The sequence below is a fragment of the Simochromis diagramma genome, unplaced genomic scaffold, assembly GCF_900408965.1.
Source record: "Simochromis diagramma unplaced genomic scaffold, fSimDia1.1 OVJJ01000361.1, whole genome shotgun sequence".
Classification (NCBI taxonomy): Eukaryota; Metazoa; Chordata; class Actinopteri; order Cichliformes; family Cichlidae; genus Simochromis; species Simochromis diagramma.
In genome coordinates this window covers 1,476,172-1,494,307 of record NW_024386860.1, presented here as the reverse complement: position 1 = coordinate 1,494,307, position 18,136 = coordinate 1,476,172, and the positions used below count along the sequence as shown (strand labels likewise).

The following is an 18,136-nucleotide window of genomic DNA, read 5'->3' as shown; positions in this document are numbered from 1 at the left end:
ATATATATATATATATATATATATATATATATATATATATATAGCCAGCGTGTTTGATGTTTAATGTAGACATTTACGTGTTCATGTACTATGGATAATAGAGGTATTTGTCGAAGGGGTTCCAGTCTTTGGATCGCTTGTTCTCTCATTGCAACGCCCAATATAAACCTTTGGACACGGGCGATTTCCCACACTCCAACCCATTTTCATTTGTCATCACTGCTGACTAAGTGGGCACATGTGTCACATATCACTAAACCCGTTGTGCAGCCAATTTTAGAATTTCGTCCAAATATATCAAAGCCTGTGAATTTGTCATCTGCACGGAAGCATTAAGAGACTCTAATATTTCACCCACGTGGCTGTCTCGCTGATTTGAACGGACTGGGTGTGCTTATTGCTATGGCACTAATATTAATTTCATTGTTAAAATCGTCTCGAACATTTTCACCCAGTTTAAATTCTTTTGCTAATTATTCGTCCCGTCGTATTTATAGCAGCATCTGTATTAAACCGAGCCTGCAGGTGTGAATCGGTCTGTCACATCCTTAAATCATGTTATATTTAAATAGATATTCAATGCAGGTAAGAAAAAAAAAGGACATGCAATGTTAAAGCCGTACATTAAAATATAAATTGACACACTAATTGGTATGAGAAGGCTTCACTGTAGGCTGTAATCATTTACATGCATGCTTGTCTGCGAGAGTAGATTTCTAGGTGTTTCCCATATAAAGAAAATACATATAGGAAGATGGACACTTTATTTTTTCTATAATGACAAAATTTCATTACAGAAATGACAGAAATGTTCATTTAGACAACTAAAATGATGTAGTATGTCAGCATAACGAGTGGGTTGTAAATTTTAATTAAAATATTTAATGATTGATTGATTTTACGTTGCTCAGATAATCATAAGAAAGCGAAAGTTGGCTCAGATGCAAAGTGTAAAAGGATTTTTTTTTTAAGGAATGCAGATATTCAATGTAACAAAAACTGAAAATGTATTAAAAACACACATTTAGACTGGCAGCTAGGACGATGATGGGTGCTTTTAAAAAGAAAACGTTTCCTCGATTGCCGAGAACTTTCGGTCGACATATGTTTTGTTTAACTCCTGGACTTTTCCTGTTCCCTAATTAGATTTCAAAAGAGGGAATTATCTAAAGTGTAAGTAAAGTAACATTTTACCTGCATATTATGGTTGATTCATGACGCATTTGTGATTATATTACAGGTATTTTAACAGGAGATGGGGGATAATGACATTTTGTGTGTATCTCAAGCAACACGTCAGAAATTAAAATATTATGTACCGAGCATTGCAAGTTTAAAAACAAATCCAAAAAAGTGTTTCGATTTATTTTTGATTTTTTTTTTTTCGGAGTGGGTCTCTTTTGTTTACACGTGAAACGCAGCACTCACCTTCAAAGACAAATGTTCAAGTGGAAACAAACAACGAAATTGTTTTATTTTCCAGCACTTCTTAATATGTACGAGGATTTATGAATAAAGCATACAGACTGCCCACTTTGCAACAGCTCTGCGTCTATGAGCCTGGAGCATGAACGATGACTCGGGAGGAAAAAATGGGAATGATTTGGAGGACAGAAAGATTTTCAAGATAGCCAAATATTACTAGAAACGTGTCTCTCTGTCTTCTTTAAGTAGTTAAAACTATATCGGTAACCCCTATGGAGTTGTCATGCGCTCGTTTTAAAGTAATTCATAATGTGGCTTTGACCAGCAAACAGATCGTACGACGATATTTATTTCAGTTTAATGAAAATCTGAATGTTTGCTGTAATGAAGTTTAAAAATGGACAGAAAACTGGACTCTGGGTGCGTCTGTCGGAGCAAATAAAATAAAAATATATGTTGTTTGTTTTTTTGTTTTTAAAAAAAGTCTAATTAAATGCCTTAATAAAACTTTCTGGATTCGAAAATTCAGCCTCGTGTTCATCTTTTAGTTTAGCAAATGAAGACAGCAGTTGGGCTAAAATCAATCCCACGTGGATGATTAGATAAGTGTGGATTTCAGCCCCTATTATCCTGACAGACAAATGCATGCGAGCAGTGGATTTGATCCAGTGTTGAGTGTGTTTAGGCATGACTCCGTATCTCTGATCAAGAAAAGCAAAAATATCCAAAGCTGGAGAAAGGCAGCTCCTCTCGAACATTCCAGTTTGCTCGTGGGTGCCAGAGTCTGCCTTCAGCTGCAACAAATAAAGATCTTTGCTCTTGTCTGAAGTTCATCGCACAACCTTCAACGCCAACATCCAGCTATGCAAATACACAAGAACACGGAAGAGTGCTAACGTCCAGCATTAAACCCAGAGTCATTTTGTGCAGCATGATGAGTTAAGCTTCACTTTTCGTCTTTCCCCCCGTCTTCTTATTTTTAGCCATTTAGGCTGTAGGCCACACGTTCGTTAGGCTATCTTGTAAATGTTCTTGGCTCCAGTTTCCTCCTTGTCAAACGCTATCATTTACATTTAAAGATAAAGTTTAAAGATTCAAATCAAACTAAACAGCAGGCCTGTTTTCACTCTTTTACTGTTTAATCCAGCAGCAACCTTCAGGTCTGCACAATACAGGACGTTTTGGAGTGAGATGCATTTACCTGTGTGGCTGTTAGGGGGAGCAATGGCACAACCCAACAAGAAGAAGCCTCGCACTTGTAGACAATTCACACATGGGGAAGATTTTGAATCCATCTCATGGTGGGAGAATATTTAAAACAACCTCATTTATTGCCAAGAAGCCAGCCAGCAAAATGCGTACAATGCAATTTCTAGATTTCGAAATAATGAGCGGTGTTAGAAAGTATCCTGACGAAACTCCGAAATAGACGATAAAGTCAGTGTTGTTTGTTACCCTGGACGGCACAATGTGACTGAGAAGAGAGGGTCACACTCACCAGAGGGTGCTGCCTGGTTAGCGTTAAAAATGCTCCTTTTTATGGCACAGGTCCATCCTTCAAATATAACCGGACAGAAAAAAGAGCAACCGGCCTCACAGGCCTTCACCACGGTTAAGTTAATAGCATGACTTATATTACTTCAGTCACGCAGTCTTATTTTACACAACACATTTTTTTATTCCTCCAGTTATTAGATGAGCTTTTTAACCTGCAGTTTGCTGCTGCAGAATTTTAATTGATCTCGTTTGGAAATGAGATATTTTGAGGTAATTGTGATATTGGATTACTGAGGCGCAATACTTTGAGCGAGAGGTGAAGAGAGGTTAACGAACTGATTGGTTACGCGCTCTTACTTTATGAATTCGACATAGAAACATTTCTGGGTTGCAGTCAGCGTGTGTGTAATGAGGTATGCTGCCGATTATTAAATCTGATGATGATTAATAAATCAGCAGCCTATTAAAACAGTTTCAGGCCACATTTTTTTTCAAATACGGGATTTCTCATTATTGTTTAATGACGACTCAACAAATGTATTTTTTGCTTCAAAAAACAAACAAAAAAAATCTTATTAAAATATAATTTGAAGTAAAAAGGGTTGATTGGATTGTTTCTTTTATAACATAGATAAAAAGAAAATAAATTTTAAATAATATAGAAAATATGCCCAGGAATATTATTTGGCGAAATGAAGAATTGAATGAAAAATGTATTTAAACTCAAAGTTTTTATGATATGTATATATATATATATATATATATATATATATATATATATATATATATATATATATATATATGTATGTATGTATTCATACCAAGCTCTTTCGTTGGATGTTTTAATAACAATGGCAATACGAAGTGTGTGTGTGATTATAATTATTAACATCCTTATTTCACTTTGCCACGACTTCATATTTGTCAGATATGTCTTTAAAAATGTACTTCTATAGTACTGCGATATTTGAACGATATGCTAACGCTATTGATTAAATGCTATTGCTAATGAGATAAACAATAGTGTTGAACTCTTACCTTAGCTGATCAATCAGGCACACGACACATTTTAATAATAGACTTGTTTGTCAGGTTTAAAACAACGAGGATTTTCTCTTTTTCTCATTCTTACTCTCTCTTTCTCTCTCTCTCTCTCTCTCTCACACACACACACACACACACACACACACACACACACACACACACACACACACACACACACACACACTTACTCATTACTTGTGTGGAGACAGACATGAAGACAAATGTCTGCAGTCGATGAGCAGACGCGCTGCGCTGTGCTGACAGAACATCGCCACTAGATGGCGACATAAAATCTTCTAATGGTAAAAAGGCTCCAGACTCAACGACAAGACTCTCCTTAAAGGCCTGTTGGCCTACATACAGGGAATATACTGCACTGATTGTTGAAAATGATATTCTACCAGGAGAAGGATTTTGGAAAGCCATCTTCTTCTTCTTTTTTTTATTCCAACCGGACAGAAATAAAAATGAGCAATGAAAGACACGATTACACTCTCAAACATTTATTATTAAAATAAAAAAGTTGTCTATTGCTGTCAAAAATGGGAGGATAGATGTTGCAGTCATAGTATTTACATGTTTAAATATGCCTATATTTTCTTGAAAGCCAAGAAATTATTGTAGGTTATCAGCTCGTTGGCAGGAGAATTCCTTTGAACAAAAGAAGAAAAACTGGGAAAAAAAAGAGAATTGCGGATAAACTGGAGGCCAGTACTGAAGTACACAAGCTAGTCTCGAGTTTGACATTTACCTAACTACTGGTTGATACTAAAGGATAAAGTTTATTTCAATAAGTTCAGTAAGTAGATGGTTTTTTAAGCTTGTTTTTTTTCGAGCCGCCAAGAATGTGTGTGAAGAATTGAATCCTGTAATCAATATGTGAATTTGACCGTGATTACCTGAGCCTGGCCTGTTTATATGCAGTGACATTTTTATTTAGCATTACACTGTCTATAAATGTTTTCACTGTTAGTGATTCAGCGTTGATTTCAGTGTTGTATTAAGTTAGAAAGGCCCGTGAGTGGACAGCGTGTATCTTCTTCTTCTCTTCTTTTAGTTTTTTTTTTCAAAGCAGAATGTCTTTGGTTAATAATATTAAAGCATCCCACGCACAATTGCCTTGGTCAACGTGTTCCAAATCATTTCCGATCTTCTGTCAACAGGCCGTATAGGCTGGTTCCAATTAAAACAGGAGAAGGAAATGTGCAGGACAAAACAGAGCCTCTCTGGCGACAACAAAAGCGTTCATAAAGTAATAAATTATAGCGCAGGTATTTTTTTTTCTTTTCTTTCTTTTTGTTTTGCTTTCTTTTTTTCGGATTAAAGGGCATCTATGTCCACCTTTCACCATCCTCGGAGCTAACTGGGGCTCTTGAATTTATTGACGATTTTTTTCTCCTTTACGCGCCTGTTTTGAAACCAGATTGTCACTTGTCTCTCTGTCAGGTTTGTCTGCGCAGATATCCTTCTCCTTTTGTCTTTGGTGATGAATTTATTGGTGGCATATTCTCTTTCCAGTTCCTTGAGCTGCACCTTGGTGTATGGCACACGCTTCTTTCTCCCACGACGCACAGAGTTGTCTCCACCAGAGATAGTTTCTGGGAAATAAAGCATATCAGTTCGTTAATCTGCTGGATTGATTAAAAAAATGCATCAACAAATATATTTTTAAAAAGTCCAAACGCAAAATGAAGTGGGGAAAAAAAACAACCTGATATATATAAGCCCTGCAAGCACGTGTTTTTGCAAGTTTAATTACACACGCCGGCAAAGACTGCATATTTCTGTATGAATAAATAAAAAAAAGAAAAAAAAACTTAAATACCTTGTAAAGTGGATTTCCACAGAGGATTTGACTGTGGTTGCTCCTTGGTGCAGTAAACTTGACCACTCCAACCGTTGGTGATGGCCCATGGCTGGTAAGGCTCCATGGGCAACAGAGACTCGTGTCTTGGCTCAGATGGGGCGCTCAGCGCAGGTACGACAGGGACGTCCAAGTAGCTGGGTTGGTAAGGGCCAGAGGAATACCCCTGATAAAAAGCAAATTCTTTCGCTCTAGAAGAGAACTCCTCACCAGAGACCGATGAGTCTATGTACTTATCGCCATAACCAGAAGGCTGTGCGCACGCTTTAACACTGCCGTGTGACATCCTACAAGGGTAATAACTGCTGCCAAAATATCCATAGGGCAAAGATGCATTGGGCGAGCTCTGAGTCGCAGAACAGGGGCTGCACTGTTTGCCAGGTTCCCCCATGCCAGACACTGGCACCTCACTCGCAGTGTAGGTGGTGCTGGGCGCCAGTGAGGTTGGATGCGCTAACAGATTCCTGCACTGATTTGCAGCAAAATTGCCTCCGGTAAATCCTTCCATGTTCTTGCTTCTTTCATCCAAACCGTTCTCGTACAGAAACATCACCGGGTCAATCCAGTGCGAGTGGAGGAGTAATGAGGCGGTCATAGCATTCCCTACATTGAGACGACCAACTCTTTTTCAAAATCCCCTCGACTGAGCCCAGACAGGGACTCGGGCAGAGTAACGATACCAACACGCCTGAGTACGTAAAGATCGTAAGGTTATTGGCCAGGGCCAAGCACGTGATATGCAAAGGAGACGATAAACGTCTTGACACGAGATAATGCAGATCAGGCTCTGAGTTTGAGAAGACACCGCACGTCAGTGAATCCAGTATTTGCCAACAAGACCCGCAGGCATTTATTTTCTATCGGAAACGATTGTTGGAGTCTCACACCGAATGAACCTCGTGTGGAGGCAGTCATATTTTATTAGTGTGTAACGCACTGTTTGAAATAAGCAGTAAGTGATTATTGATTTTTTTTTCTCTCCCCTGCGAAGTTGTATGCACAGGCGCCCGTACAATGAAACATGTTTTAACTTGATTGATAAAGAAAATAATACTTCCACACTCCCAGTGTTTGGTGGGGTTTAAACCAGTTTTGCAAACATTACATGTTTTTAATGCGCTTTAAGTAAAACGTGCAGATTTTTACTAAATCTAGGATGACAGACTCCCCCCCCCCCACACACACACACACACACAAACAACAAAGCTGTAAACACATCTCTTAAGGATATATTTTAATGCATTTTATGAAAGAAATCAAAAATCAAACCGTTCTCACGTTTAGCAAACACAAATTTGGGGTCCACAAAATACAACAAACTTTGCGCATTTGGTTGCATTCTACCTCATGCGAATGAGACGCAGCCGGAGGGCCAAGGTCAAGTTGAAGTTGCAGTGTTGCCAAAATGACACTTAAAGCACAAAGACAAAGAAGCGCTAAATTCCGCGGACTGCTTGGGCGGCACCGGTTTCCACGAGGAGTAACTTGAATTTGCACTATTCCCTTCCTATGATAAGACTTTGCAATTAAGTAAGAATAAAATCTATTTGATTTGAAATGATCCAAATCAAAACTAAAGGTTAAGTGTTTCTACATCCCTGTATTGTAAATATTAATAATAAGAATAATGAAGGACTTTCTGGGAAATATGCTAAACCTATATCTTTGTAGGGTCACGTGGGTTACTATTTTCCTGAGTCAGAGCTTTAAAAAACTCGGAGAAGTGGGGCAGATATTACCATAAACAGGTGCTATATGCTCATTGGTCTGCAGTGCAACCAGCAACAAATCCAATGTTTACATTTTAGCCGGTGTGGAAGTCTGTGCAAGTGATTCTACCACTAAAAAGGTGAATACGGACGGGAGGGAATTTACATACTATTTTTATTTAAGATTTATGTGGTTATTTTAAGTTTGAAACCACAAACGCAGAGGAATGTATACCCAACTAAATTTGAGCACCTTTTAAAAAAAATATATGTTTATATATATATATGTGTGTGTGTTTTTAATAGAGTTTTCCCACCTTTTGAGGCCGTAAATCTTTATGGCCCAAGTTCATAGCTAATAGGCAAGAGTGAGTAGTAGTCTAGGCTGGATTTCAGGGGAAAAAAACTCATAATGCTTATTGTTTTTATCGCTTTTTGTTTTTTTATTGCACTGTCACGATAAACTACCCTGAATCTGCTTTTTGTTAAACATTATGCTACTTCGCATTTTTTTTTCCCATCTAAAAAAAACTCCGCATTTCAAAAGCGGCTGAGCTACAATAAATGAGAGCTGGCTCGAAAGGAATCTGAGCCAAGTTGTTCACACATTAAAAAGCGGATGCCTTTCTAAAATGAATATAACAGCTAGTAGAGATCGGTTTTTGAGCAGTTTACTCAACTGAAAGTCGATCACGGACTGAAAATTAGGGAAAATCAGTAAAGATGATTTCAGTGTGTTCATACACACAGACACACACGCAAGATTCAGCATTAAACTACTTTGCGTAATTTTGTCTGAAAATTCAGTGATTAACAGATGGCAATACTGACCAGGAAACTGTGATTGCAGATTCTAAATACTGGACTAATTATCACAAACACAACAGAAAGAAGACAAAGAACCTAGAAATGTATAAATTAAATATAGAAGAAGACAAAAGACCTCTGAAGATAGGCGGATAACACAGACAGATTTACTGATGCTTATAATTCTGTTTGTAGGGCTTGTTTTTCACCTCCTAATATAGCTATATATAAATATAAATATAAATATAAAAAACAATATAGATAGATAAACATATTAATTGTTAATTTTATTACATTTTTAAATTAAAGACAGAAAAGATAAGCCACCATTTATTACATTTGGAACTAAAAAATACCGAGGATGTGTTTTTTTTTTTTTTAACACGATCAACATTAGAAAATATCAACTTTTTGCAAACAATGAAAGAAGTTTTAGGCAGAGCCTGAAAGAACCTCGTTTGGCTGACACGATCCATGATCAAATACACATATTATTTATTTATTTTGAGAGAGAGAGAGAGAGAGAGAAGAAACCAAACCCACGGCTGGATGTATAATTTATTTTAAAAAGTAAAGATGCCATAACTTGAGCTTCGGCGTGTCATGCGCGCTGATGTTCGTGTGTTACTGTCTGCGGAGACCAAAGTGCTGCTCTGTTTGCAGTACCTATCAAGTAGATGACAACACAGCTCTTAGCCTACAGTGCTTAATGGACTTTTTATGGGTTTGTCTTGTGATCGCATGACCTATGGCACCTTGGCCTCTCAGTGGTTCTTGGCAAACTAGATCAGAAACATGCCGTCCTCCTGTCTGGCGTAAGTGGGGATATAAGAGAGGGGTAGATTCCCAAACTAATGAGGCGGACAACCTGGTGCAGCGGTTTACCACGGCTTTGTTTCTTAGCCTGACGAGTCAAAGCGCAAAAAATATGAAAATCTTAGAGAGCGGGGAAGAACAAGTTGTTCTACAAGTTTTGCCCCTGCATGCGTTTCTCTATCACGCCGCATCCCATCACTGCATCCCCTCTGCAGCAAAGTTTCCCGTGGCAGCTGTTTGTTCAGCATTTTACCGTGACTTCTAATTCAGTAAGACACACTATACGAAGTAACATTTGGGAGCTATTTAACTTACTAGTGCTCTGAAGCATGGGGTGAAAATTACGCAGTGCGAGACCAAATAGGAGCTGCACAATGTATTTAAATCTTAAATTGCCATCTCTTTCGCGAGAATTAGCATCCTTCTTTCCGAGTGTGTGAATTTTGACTGCATTTAATTGCGAGTTTGCGGACTGCGCACATTGGGTTATTTGAGGTGCTTCCTGGGGACAACGTATTGCCATTGTACAAGGTCACAATGAAAGCGCAAGAGTAAAAAAAAAAAAGTATTAAAACTGAAGTCAATTTGAAGCTAAAATCCAAATAAATAAATCCGTTAAAGACGCCAACATTGTTCTTTATTTTGTTTTTGTTTTTTTAAACAGGATACCACATGACACTCAAGCATCAACTCCCCTATGAACAAAAAACAAAACAGCAACATAAAGAAACCATTGCAAACAATAGATAAATATGCAGAGAACAAACTGCATTTGTAGTTGTTCAACCCTAAGAAGAATGTCTGCTAAAATTTTAGATACATAGATGATAATTCAACATCTTGTAAATAAAAAATGAAATGAGTGTTTTTACTATAAAAAGGCTAGATCACACAGGATACATGATTTCCTGACAGGAATGAAGTTCTCATTTGATTTGTCACACTTTGTTGGAGCTCTGAGACCTTCAAGAAAAAAAAAAAAAAAAAAAAAAAAAAGTCCTTGTGGTGAAATGCACCCTAACTACGCTATGTTAGTCCTGTGCAGAGCTGGGCATGGAAAGGCTGTGGACGGCGTGGAGGCTGACATTACTGGCCCTCCTCCTCACGCAAAAATTGGAACACTGAGGAGAAATCTTTATTGCCGTAACCACGTGCGCACATCATACGATACACCTGATGGGCTAAGGAGCCGAGAGGGACAGGCGTCTTTGTGTTGGTTGCTGTGTTCTGAGCGAGGCCCAAGTCCTGAAAAGAAAAAAAAAAAGAAAAAAAAAAAAAAGCCCCACATACATTAGAAATACAATCAAAGCAGAAAATGTCATTCTGAAACCACAAGTTAGAAGACCACAGTGTTGTATTAATGAGTTGCTGTCATTAAAGTAAGGCACAGAAATAAATACACCATAAACAAATACTTTATGAATGACAAAACACTTATTTAAAAATAATGGTGCTGCTGGCAATAAGCCGTCTACATCACTGAGAGGAAATGTTATGACTATAAAATAAAATTCCTCCCTCATATGTGTGACCGTGAGGTTTACAAACTAACCTTAGCCATTAGCTGAGTGCCAAAGCCTCCCTGGTAGTTATTCCCAGAGGGGACTCCTTCCATGACTCCTGGTACAGGGTTGTAGGTGTCACTAGACCAACACCGGCCTGAACTCATGTTCAGGATTTGGGCCAAAAGTTTGGGATCAAGACCAAGTCTGGGATTTGAAACCAATGTTAGAATTTAACCACATGATGTTATTTGTCATCCATTTTCTGTAATGCTAAGTAAGCGTTTTCACCTGATTCCCAAGTTCATTGTCTCAGAAGTCCCGATCATTCCAATAGCTAAAAGCATGTTGTTGCAAATTTTAGCAGCCTACAACAAAATGGTAATTCGTTAGGTGACATCTACATTTCTCATTTTGTGAAATGGTTACGAATGAACCTGTGGACACATGATCAGTGTTTCTCAGAATCACAAAGGCCAGATAACAGCTCACACCTGTCCAGTTCCAACTTGACCGCAATAGATCACATTAGCTCCCATGCAGCTCAGGAGTTCTTTAGCAGCAGTAAATTCCTCCTCTGCTCCTCCAACCATGAAAGTCAGTTTACCCGAGCTGGCGGCACCCACACCTGGGAAAGGGAAACCATGGTTACATACAACATCTGGTATACAGTGCTACATTTTTTAAAAGTGTAATTTTTGTTTGATAAAAATTTAAAAAGAAGGCAAATTATCTAAGTAGTAACTAATTTTAAAAATATACTATCCATAATCACGCAGCCTTATTAGCAGCTACCGTTCTATGCTTTACACATTCAGCATAGTGTAGAAGAACAGATTTCATTAGTACATCCAGGGCTAGTGGAATATTTTTAGTTTAATATGACATTTATAAAAAACAAAAAAAGAGAAAAGATCTTGTTGCATTTTTTTTATTAGTGTTCTGCACTCCCAGTTTCCTGCCTTCTTTAAAATAAAGGTGCTGTGATTCAAATGCAAACAAAAGAGACCCACTACGAAGAAAAAAGTAAATAAAAGGTGATATTCTGTCAAATCAAATCTTGTAGGTCATGGAAATGACAAAAATGAGACTGTATGCGAGGTTAAACACACAAAAAAATAAACGTATAAAAATATAGATATAAAATATAATTAAAATCCCCCCAAAAAAAGACTTGAATGAAAAATTAAGATGATCGACAACAAATGGAAGAGCTAAAAGCAAATAAGTTGTAGATAAATGTATTTTCTCCCACTGTTGGTCAGGATTTGCCCTAATATAAAACCAGCTGCTGCTGGATTCTTTTGTGCATTAACCATGCATTCAGGTTCATATGGGGTTAAAACCTTGGCAAATATAATAACCAGGTGCAAGCCACTGGGTGCCAAGAAATTAACCAACAGTGTCTTATAATTAATCTTAAAGTTTACAGGAACCCAGCAGAGGAGAAGGGCCAGGATGGGCGGAATATGTGACTCCCTAATCCTTCTGCGCAGTCTGCCTGAAGCCTTTGTATTAATGGGAATCTAGAAAGACACTGTGCTGGGAGTTACAACAGGCAAGCTGAGAAGCACGAAAAGCATGAGTAATGCCTTTGAAACTCATCCTGAAACAAGGTACATTTAAAAAAAACAAACAAACAAAAAAAAAAAAAACCCCAACCTGTGTGTTATGTTGTAAACCAAAAGCTTTAACAACTACGCTGGCATATCAATGTAGTGCCTCTGTGTTGTTCAAAGGAACAGCATGGACACTTGGCCGAGGCATTTAACAATATAACAAATAGCTGTGATGAAAGAGATAACCACGACTTCTGATTAACTTCATAGACACGCAGAAAGCAGTTAACAACATTCACAGCTGTGTCATCTGCACAACACTGAAAACTGCCTGGATTACAGTAAAGTATAGACGGAAAATTTATTTGATATTGAAGAGTAGTGACGTAACGGGGACAAGTATATGGATTTTATTTTATTTATTTTTTTTTTAACTGCTGGTAATATTGGATATAATTTATCATTTAAATATTACTAAAATGTACTCAAAGGCACATCTAAAAAGATGAAAATCTGAGCAAATCTATCTTATAAATTGAAACTAGACACAAATGTATTTATTTTATAAGAACATTCAGAGAGTCTAGATTTAGGTTAAAACTGCTTCTTTCGATTAAGATGTGGGATTTGTTGTCATCATTTAGGTTTTGGGAGCGTGTGTGTGTTGCATTCGGAATGTGTGTGTAATCCATTTCTTACACCCTGTGTGTTGTACACTAACCAACTAGCCAACAGTTTGCAAGGCTGGGATGATGATCAATTCCAAAGCTAATGCTTTTTGTCAAATGTAATTCAGACTTGTCTAGAGGAATTCTGCCATCCAATTCCATGTCATAGACATTCAAAATGAAGCCTTCCTTGTGATATGAACAGTTTTGGACATTGATTTTCCTTTTCAGCATCCCTCTATTACTCTTATTTCTGACTGTGGCCTTTGGTACAGTAAAGATTTCAGTCTGGTTTCTCAATTGGTCCTAACGTTTATTCACCCAAAGAAACAACTTTTAAAACACATGTTGACTCAATTATGTTCTCTCCGTGTGTGCTTTTAAGTTTAAGCTTACACCACACTGCCACTGTACTCCTTTTGATTTCTGCCTGACAGAAAGAGAGATGTTCACTTCATTTCGGGGCTAAAGCCTGGTGACTGACGTGCTGTCAGAGCATGACATACGGTTCAGATTGCATTACTTAAACTGCCGCCACCACACAAAGAAGTTTGAGCCAGAAAGCAGGACAACTTTAATCCATGTGCACTACAATGGGGTGGACGCATATAAATCATTAGTAATCTTTAGAGCCAGTCCATAAAAAAAAAAAGGACCAACTTCAACTCAAAGAAAGTGGCTGTCTTGACAGCGATTAGGTCAAGTTCAAACAAGCTGTGCTTCTTTGTGGATCTCAAGAAAGCCAGAGGATGAGCGAACACACACACACACACACACACACACACACACACACACACACACACACACACACACACACACACACACACACACACACACACACACACACACACACACACCCCATCTTTGAAGGCAAAGCCATTTCTCCTCCTTTAGCACGATGGTGGTATTTCTTATTAACAAACACTAAAACAAATCAGCATGAATGACACTGAACTTGCTGTGATATAAAGACGTATTTGGATGTCTTTATCTATTCAAAGTTAATCTGGATGTATTGGTAAAGCCAGTGTTCATTAGAGTTGCCATTTTAATCATCTAAAATTCAAATTTTCAAAAGCTAATCACATTTTGTGGTGCTACAGGTTTGACATACATAAACCTCACAGAGTTAACGTGGATCCATTTCCATGTTTAGATTCTTGTGCTATGCTAAAGTTACTTAGCAAGAAGCCAGCAATTTCACAAATACCATAAAGCTGAACCAAAATGCTTCTATCCAGGGAAACAAAAATCTATTCAAATCACATAAAACAATTTTTTATTCATCTTGGTGTAGATTCTCAGTTTATGAAAAAAGCTATTTATATTGTCTCTTTAAGACCACCCAACTTTTAAACCAGCTTTGTACTGATTAGCTGCCCCTTGCAAACAGAAGGTTTGAACAGAAGGGGTGGGGGGTGGGGGAATGAATCCCCTGTCACTGACATAGAAACTGAATACTGGAGTAGTCAGAAGTCTCAGCTTTTGGCTTGGAGGAGTTACTTGCATATCCAGTGCTGTGCTCGACCACTTCCTGACTTTTTTGTTTTTTGTTTTTGTTTTTTTACATTGATCTGAAACATGTCAGTGTGGCAAACAAAATTTAATATTAGACAAAGATAAGCTTAGTAACTACAAAATGCAGTTTTTAAAATTATTCATTTATTAAGGGGAAAGAATGGTTTTAAGTCCAGACTTTGTTAGGTCACCTCACAACCTTCTTCTTTATTTTTTTGAGCCATTAAGAGGTGGACTTGGTGGACTGTTGTGTTTTGGATCAACGTCCTGCAGCACAATCCAAGTACATTTGAGCGTAAGGCCACAAACTAAAGGCCAACCATTCTTCTTTGGGATTTTCTGGTAGAGAGCAGACTTTAACATTCCATCAATTATGGCAAACCGTTCAGGTCCTGAAGCAGCAAAGGAGCTCCACACCATCATACTACCACCACCATGTTTGACTGGCATGATGTTATTTTTATGAAATGTGTTAGTTTCACTCCAGATGTAATGGGACACAAACCCTCCAGAAAGGTTAGTTTTTGTTTTATCAATTCACAGAATAATTTCCCCAAAAGTCTTGGTGATCATCAAGATATTTTTTTGGCAAATGTGAGATGAGCCTTTGTGTTCTTCTTGGTCAGCAGTGGTTTTCCCCTTGGTACTCTCCGATGAATGCCCTTTTTGTTCAGTCTCTTTCTTATTGTTGAATCATGAACTCTGACTTCTCCAGTTCTTTAGATAATGTTCTGGGTTCTTTTAGTGACCTCCTGGATGACTCACTGAAGCCCTCCTGGAGTCATTTTGGTAGGCCGGCCACTCCTGGCAAGGTTCCCTACTGTTCCACGATGTTTCCATTTGTGGATAACGGCTCACACTATGTTTCACTGGAGTCCCAAAGCATTACAATTGGCTTTGTAACCCTTTGCAGACTTATTGATGTCATTAACTCTGTTTCTCAGCTGTCCTTGAGTTTTTTTTTAGATCATACCACTGGTAAGTTTAAATAGCTTTGTTCCCCCTTAATAAAGAAATCATTATTTAAAAAATAAAAATAACTGCATTTTGTATTTGATTATTTTAATCCAGTTATCTTTATCTAATATTTAAGTTTGTTTGATGATCTGCAGCATGAAACCACTATGAAAAAAAAAAAAAAAGAACAACCAGGAAGGGCAAATACCTTTTCACAACATTTGACCTTGTCCATGTTTGTTAACCATCTACCATTGCTAGCCTACGTGAAAGAAAAGCTGCAATGCATTAGTCTCTCATTGCTATCAGAAGAATGTCCTCAGAGTATTAAGATATAAGGACAGGTTATTAATACCCTTAAATTACTTTGTCCTACACAGTAATTTAATGGGAAGCCAGCAATTTCACAAATACTATAAAGCTGAACCAAAATACATCTATCCAGGGAAACAAAAATCTATTCAAATCAAATAAAATTGTTTATCAAATAATCAAACTACTTAACTGTAATATGTTTGAAAAACACAGGTGCAAATAATAAAACTAATAAATAAAATATTAAACTTACCTCCTGATACAGGTGCGTCCATAAAAACTGCCCCCATCTTCTCAGCATCAGCAGCCATTTCTTTTGACACAGCTGGGTCAATAGTGCTGGAGTCAATGAGTAGGGAGCCTTTCTTTACCTTTCTGTAAATATATTTATATATTTATTAGTTTCAGATTTAGCCATTCTTGTATTTTGCTTGTTTACGTTATTGTATTTTGCACAACTCTGTTGCTTGTGAAGCTCGCACACAAGAATTTCACTCACATGTGCTGTACCAATGTACCTGCACATGTGATGTGACAATAAAAGTGATTTGATTTGATAAAGGTTCAATAAGTTTAGATAAATCTGAGATAAGAGATAAGGGAGCATGACATGGAGCACATATTCAAAGAGAAGCAAAAATAGTACTTAAGAATGCCATTGGGTCCGGTGTAAACGTCGATGACATTGGGACTAGAGGGGAGCATTGTTATAATACGATCAGCCCTCTCTGCTACCTCAGCCGGATTATCCACAATCTGAGGAATAAAGACCCCAAAAACAAACAGGCACATACACAAAACAAAACAAAAAGTGTTACAAGATGTACAATCATTTTATTTTTTTAACACAAAGATGCGCGAACATTCAGCTTAGACTACCTGAGCACCCAGCTCTTGCACTTCCTTGCAGGACTCTGGGAACACATCGGTAGCAATGACTGGGTATCCATGCTTCAGCAAGTTCTTCGCCATTGGGTTTCCCATATTTCCCAGACCAACAAACCCCACCTGTGTCTTTGAGGCCATAGACCTTGTGGATACTGGAAAACAACCACCAAATTGAAGATTATAAGACACATTGTCCCCGTTATTTATGCGGAGAAGTAATTTAATTTTAATAATTACCTGAATTTCAAATTACGAAATTAATTAATTTTATTTAAATATATATTTAGATTGAAATCTTCCCTAAAACACAAAATATATTCAGTCCATAGTGCATTTGTCCTGCAGTATCAAAGTCCCACCATTTTTAATGTTTACTTAATTAAAGGGCATCATTCGTAACACAAACTTATTTCAATGTTAAAAGTTACGTGTTGAATAAATACCATTGTTTTGCCTTGGTATTAACATTAAAAACACATACAACACATGCCTGTCTGGGGGAATTTTAATCACTGCGTTTTGTTTATTCATATTCTGAATAATATATATCTATGCTATCCAAAAGACAGCATTTTTTTTCAAATATTTACATTTCTCCCCCCTCATCAGTTTCTCTAAACAACTGTAAGATGGTATAAAGATGCAGACCATGTCTATGTCTACAGTGTGTAGTGGTAATATTGCATAATGTGCCTTGGATAAAAAGGCAAGACACGGTAAGACGTGAGACCAAACAATGACAATTTTTGTCCTGGACCTTTTTGAAATAATGAGTAGTGTGTAGCTCTGGTAGACAACTCGCCGTCAAGGAGGGTGTAATCTTTAACAAAAAAAAAGATCCTTAAGCAGTTAATCGTCAACAGAATGCCCTGCAGCAGCTAAACTCAGTCCAGCGAAATTTCTACTCAAACTTCTCTCTCCACATTTCAAGAAAAAATGCCGTTTTCACATCACGAAGATCCTTCAAAGAATAACTTTGGGTTGCAAAGTACGCGAGGCGCCCTACGCAGTGCGCACACGGTCTCAGTTTACTGTACTTACCAAACGCAAAGTCAACATGCTTGCAACACCTTCCTACTAGATACCGAGACCCCCTCAACACAGCAGCCATACTTCTTTCCTCTTGACCTTACGTGTGACGTAATAGTACGTGCAATGATGACGGCTGAGCCCTCCAATCAATTTAGAGATCTGCACAGTACCGCCTACCGGTTTCTGCCACTGAGCTACAGGGGAGGGTCAAGACTGAAAAAAAAAACCCGTCCATTCTCTTCCGCTTATGCTTAAAACATAAATAAATAATAAATAAAAATAACAGAATGCCCAACAGTTCACATCACATACTATATTACATCTTGTATTTCATTTATTCTATTTCTTATAAATTCTATTCTATTCACGGTGCCTGTGGGAAGTAACCTATGTATTCTGATTAAAAAGAAACTAACATTCTATATACACACATATCCTCTCTCTTTATGAATATATATCTAGAAGTGTGCCCGATTATGCTTATGTGTTTTCTTGCAGATGACCAAAGCCGCAGCTCCACAGTGTTGGAAGAATT

General features: G+C 37.7%; 2 protein-coding genes across 2 annotated transcripts; both read right to left on the bottom strand.

Moving 5' to 3' along the window:
• Positions 1–5,243: 5,243 nt before the first annotated feature.
• hoxa13b (homeobox A13b) lies at positions 5,244–6,466 on the bottom strand. The gene is made up of 2 exons (XM_040031144.1): positions 5,792–6,466; positions 5,244–5,564 (listed from the first exon to the last, which is right to left on the bottom strand). Exons 1-2 carry the CDS (start codon positions 6,423–6,425, stop codon positions 5,326–5,328), a joined length of 873 nt encoding a protein of 290 aa, XP_039887078.1. The 5' UTR covers positions 6,426–6,466; the 3' UTR covers positions 5,244–5,325.
• A 3,311-nt stretch (positions 6,467–9,777) lies between these two features.
• Positions 9,778–17,680, bottom strand: hibadhb (3-hydroxyisobutyrate dehydrogenase b). The gene is made up of 8 exons (XM_040031139.1): positions 17,611–17,680; positions 16,561–16,721; positions 16,328–16,437; positions 15,935–16,056; positions 11,159–11,292; positions 10,956–11,032; positions 10,715–10,871; positions 9,778–10,407 (listed from the first exon to the last, which is right to left on the bottom strand). Exons 1-8 carry the CDS (start codon positions 17,678–17,680, stop codon positions 10,249–10,251), a joined length of 990 nt encoding a protein of 329 aa, XP_039887073.1. The 3' UTR covers positions 9,778–10,248.
• Positions 17,681–18,136: the final 456 nt, after the last annotated feature.

Coding starts and splice junctions, on each gene's coding strand:
- hoxa13b (XM_040031144.1), bottom strand. CDS start 6,425: ATGACCGCCTCATTACTCCTCCACTCGCACTGGATTGACCCGGTGATG. Junction 5,565..5,791: donor GTGGAAATCCACTTTACAAG/GTATTTAAGTTT, acceptor TTTATTTCCCAG/AAACTATCTCTGGTGGAGAC.
- hibadhb (XM_040031139.1), bottom strand. CDS start 17,680: ATGGCTGCTGTGTTGAGGGGGTCTCGGTATCTAGTAGGAAGGTGTTGC. Junction 11,293..15,934: donor GGACGCACCTGTATCAGGAG/GTAAGTTTAATA, acceptor TCCCTTTCCCAG/GTGTGGGTGCCGCCAGCTCG. Junction 10,872..10,955: donor ACAATGAACTTGGGAATCAG/GTGAAAACGCTT, acceptor TTCAAATCCCAG/ACTTGGTCTTGATCCCAAAC.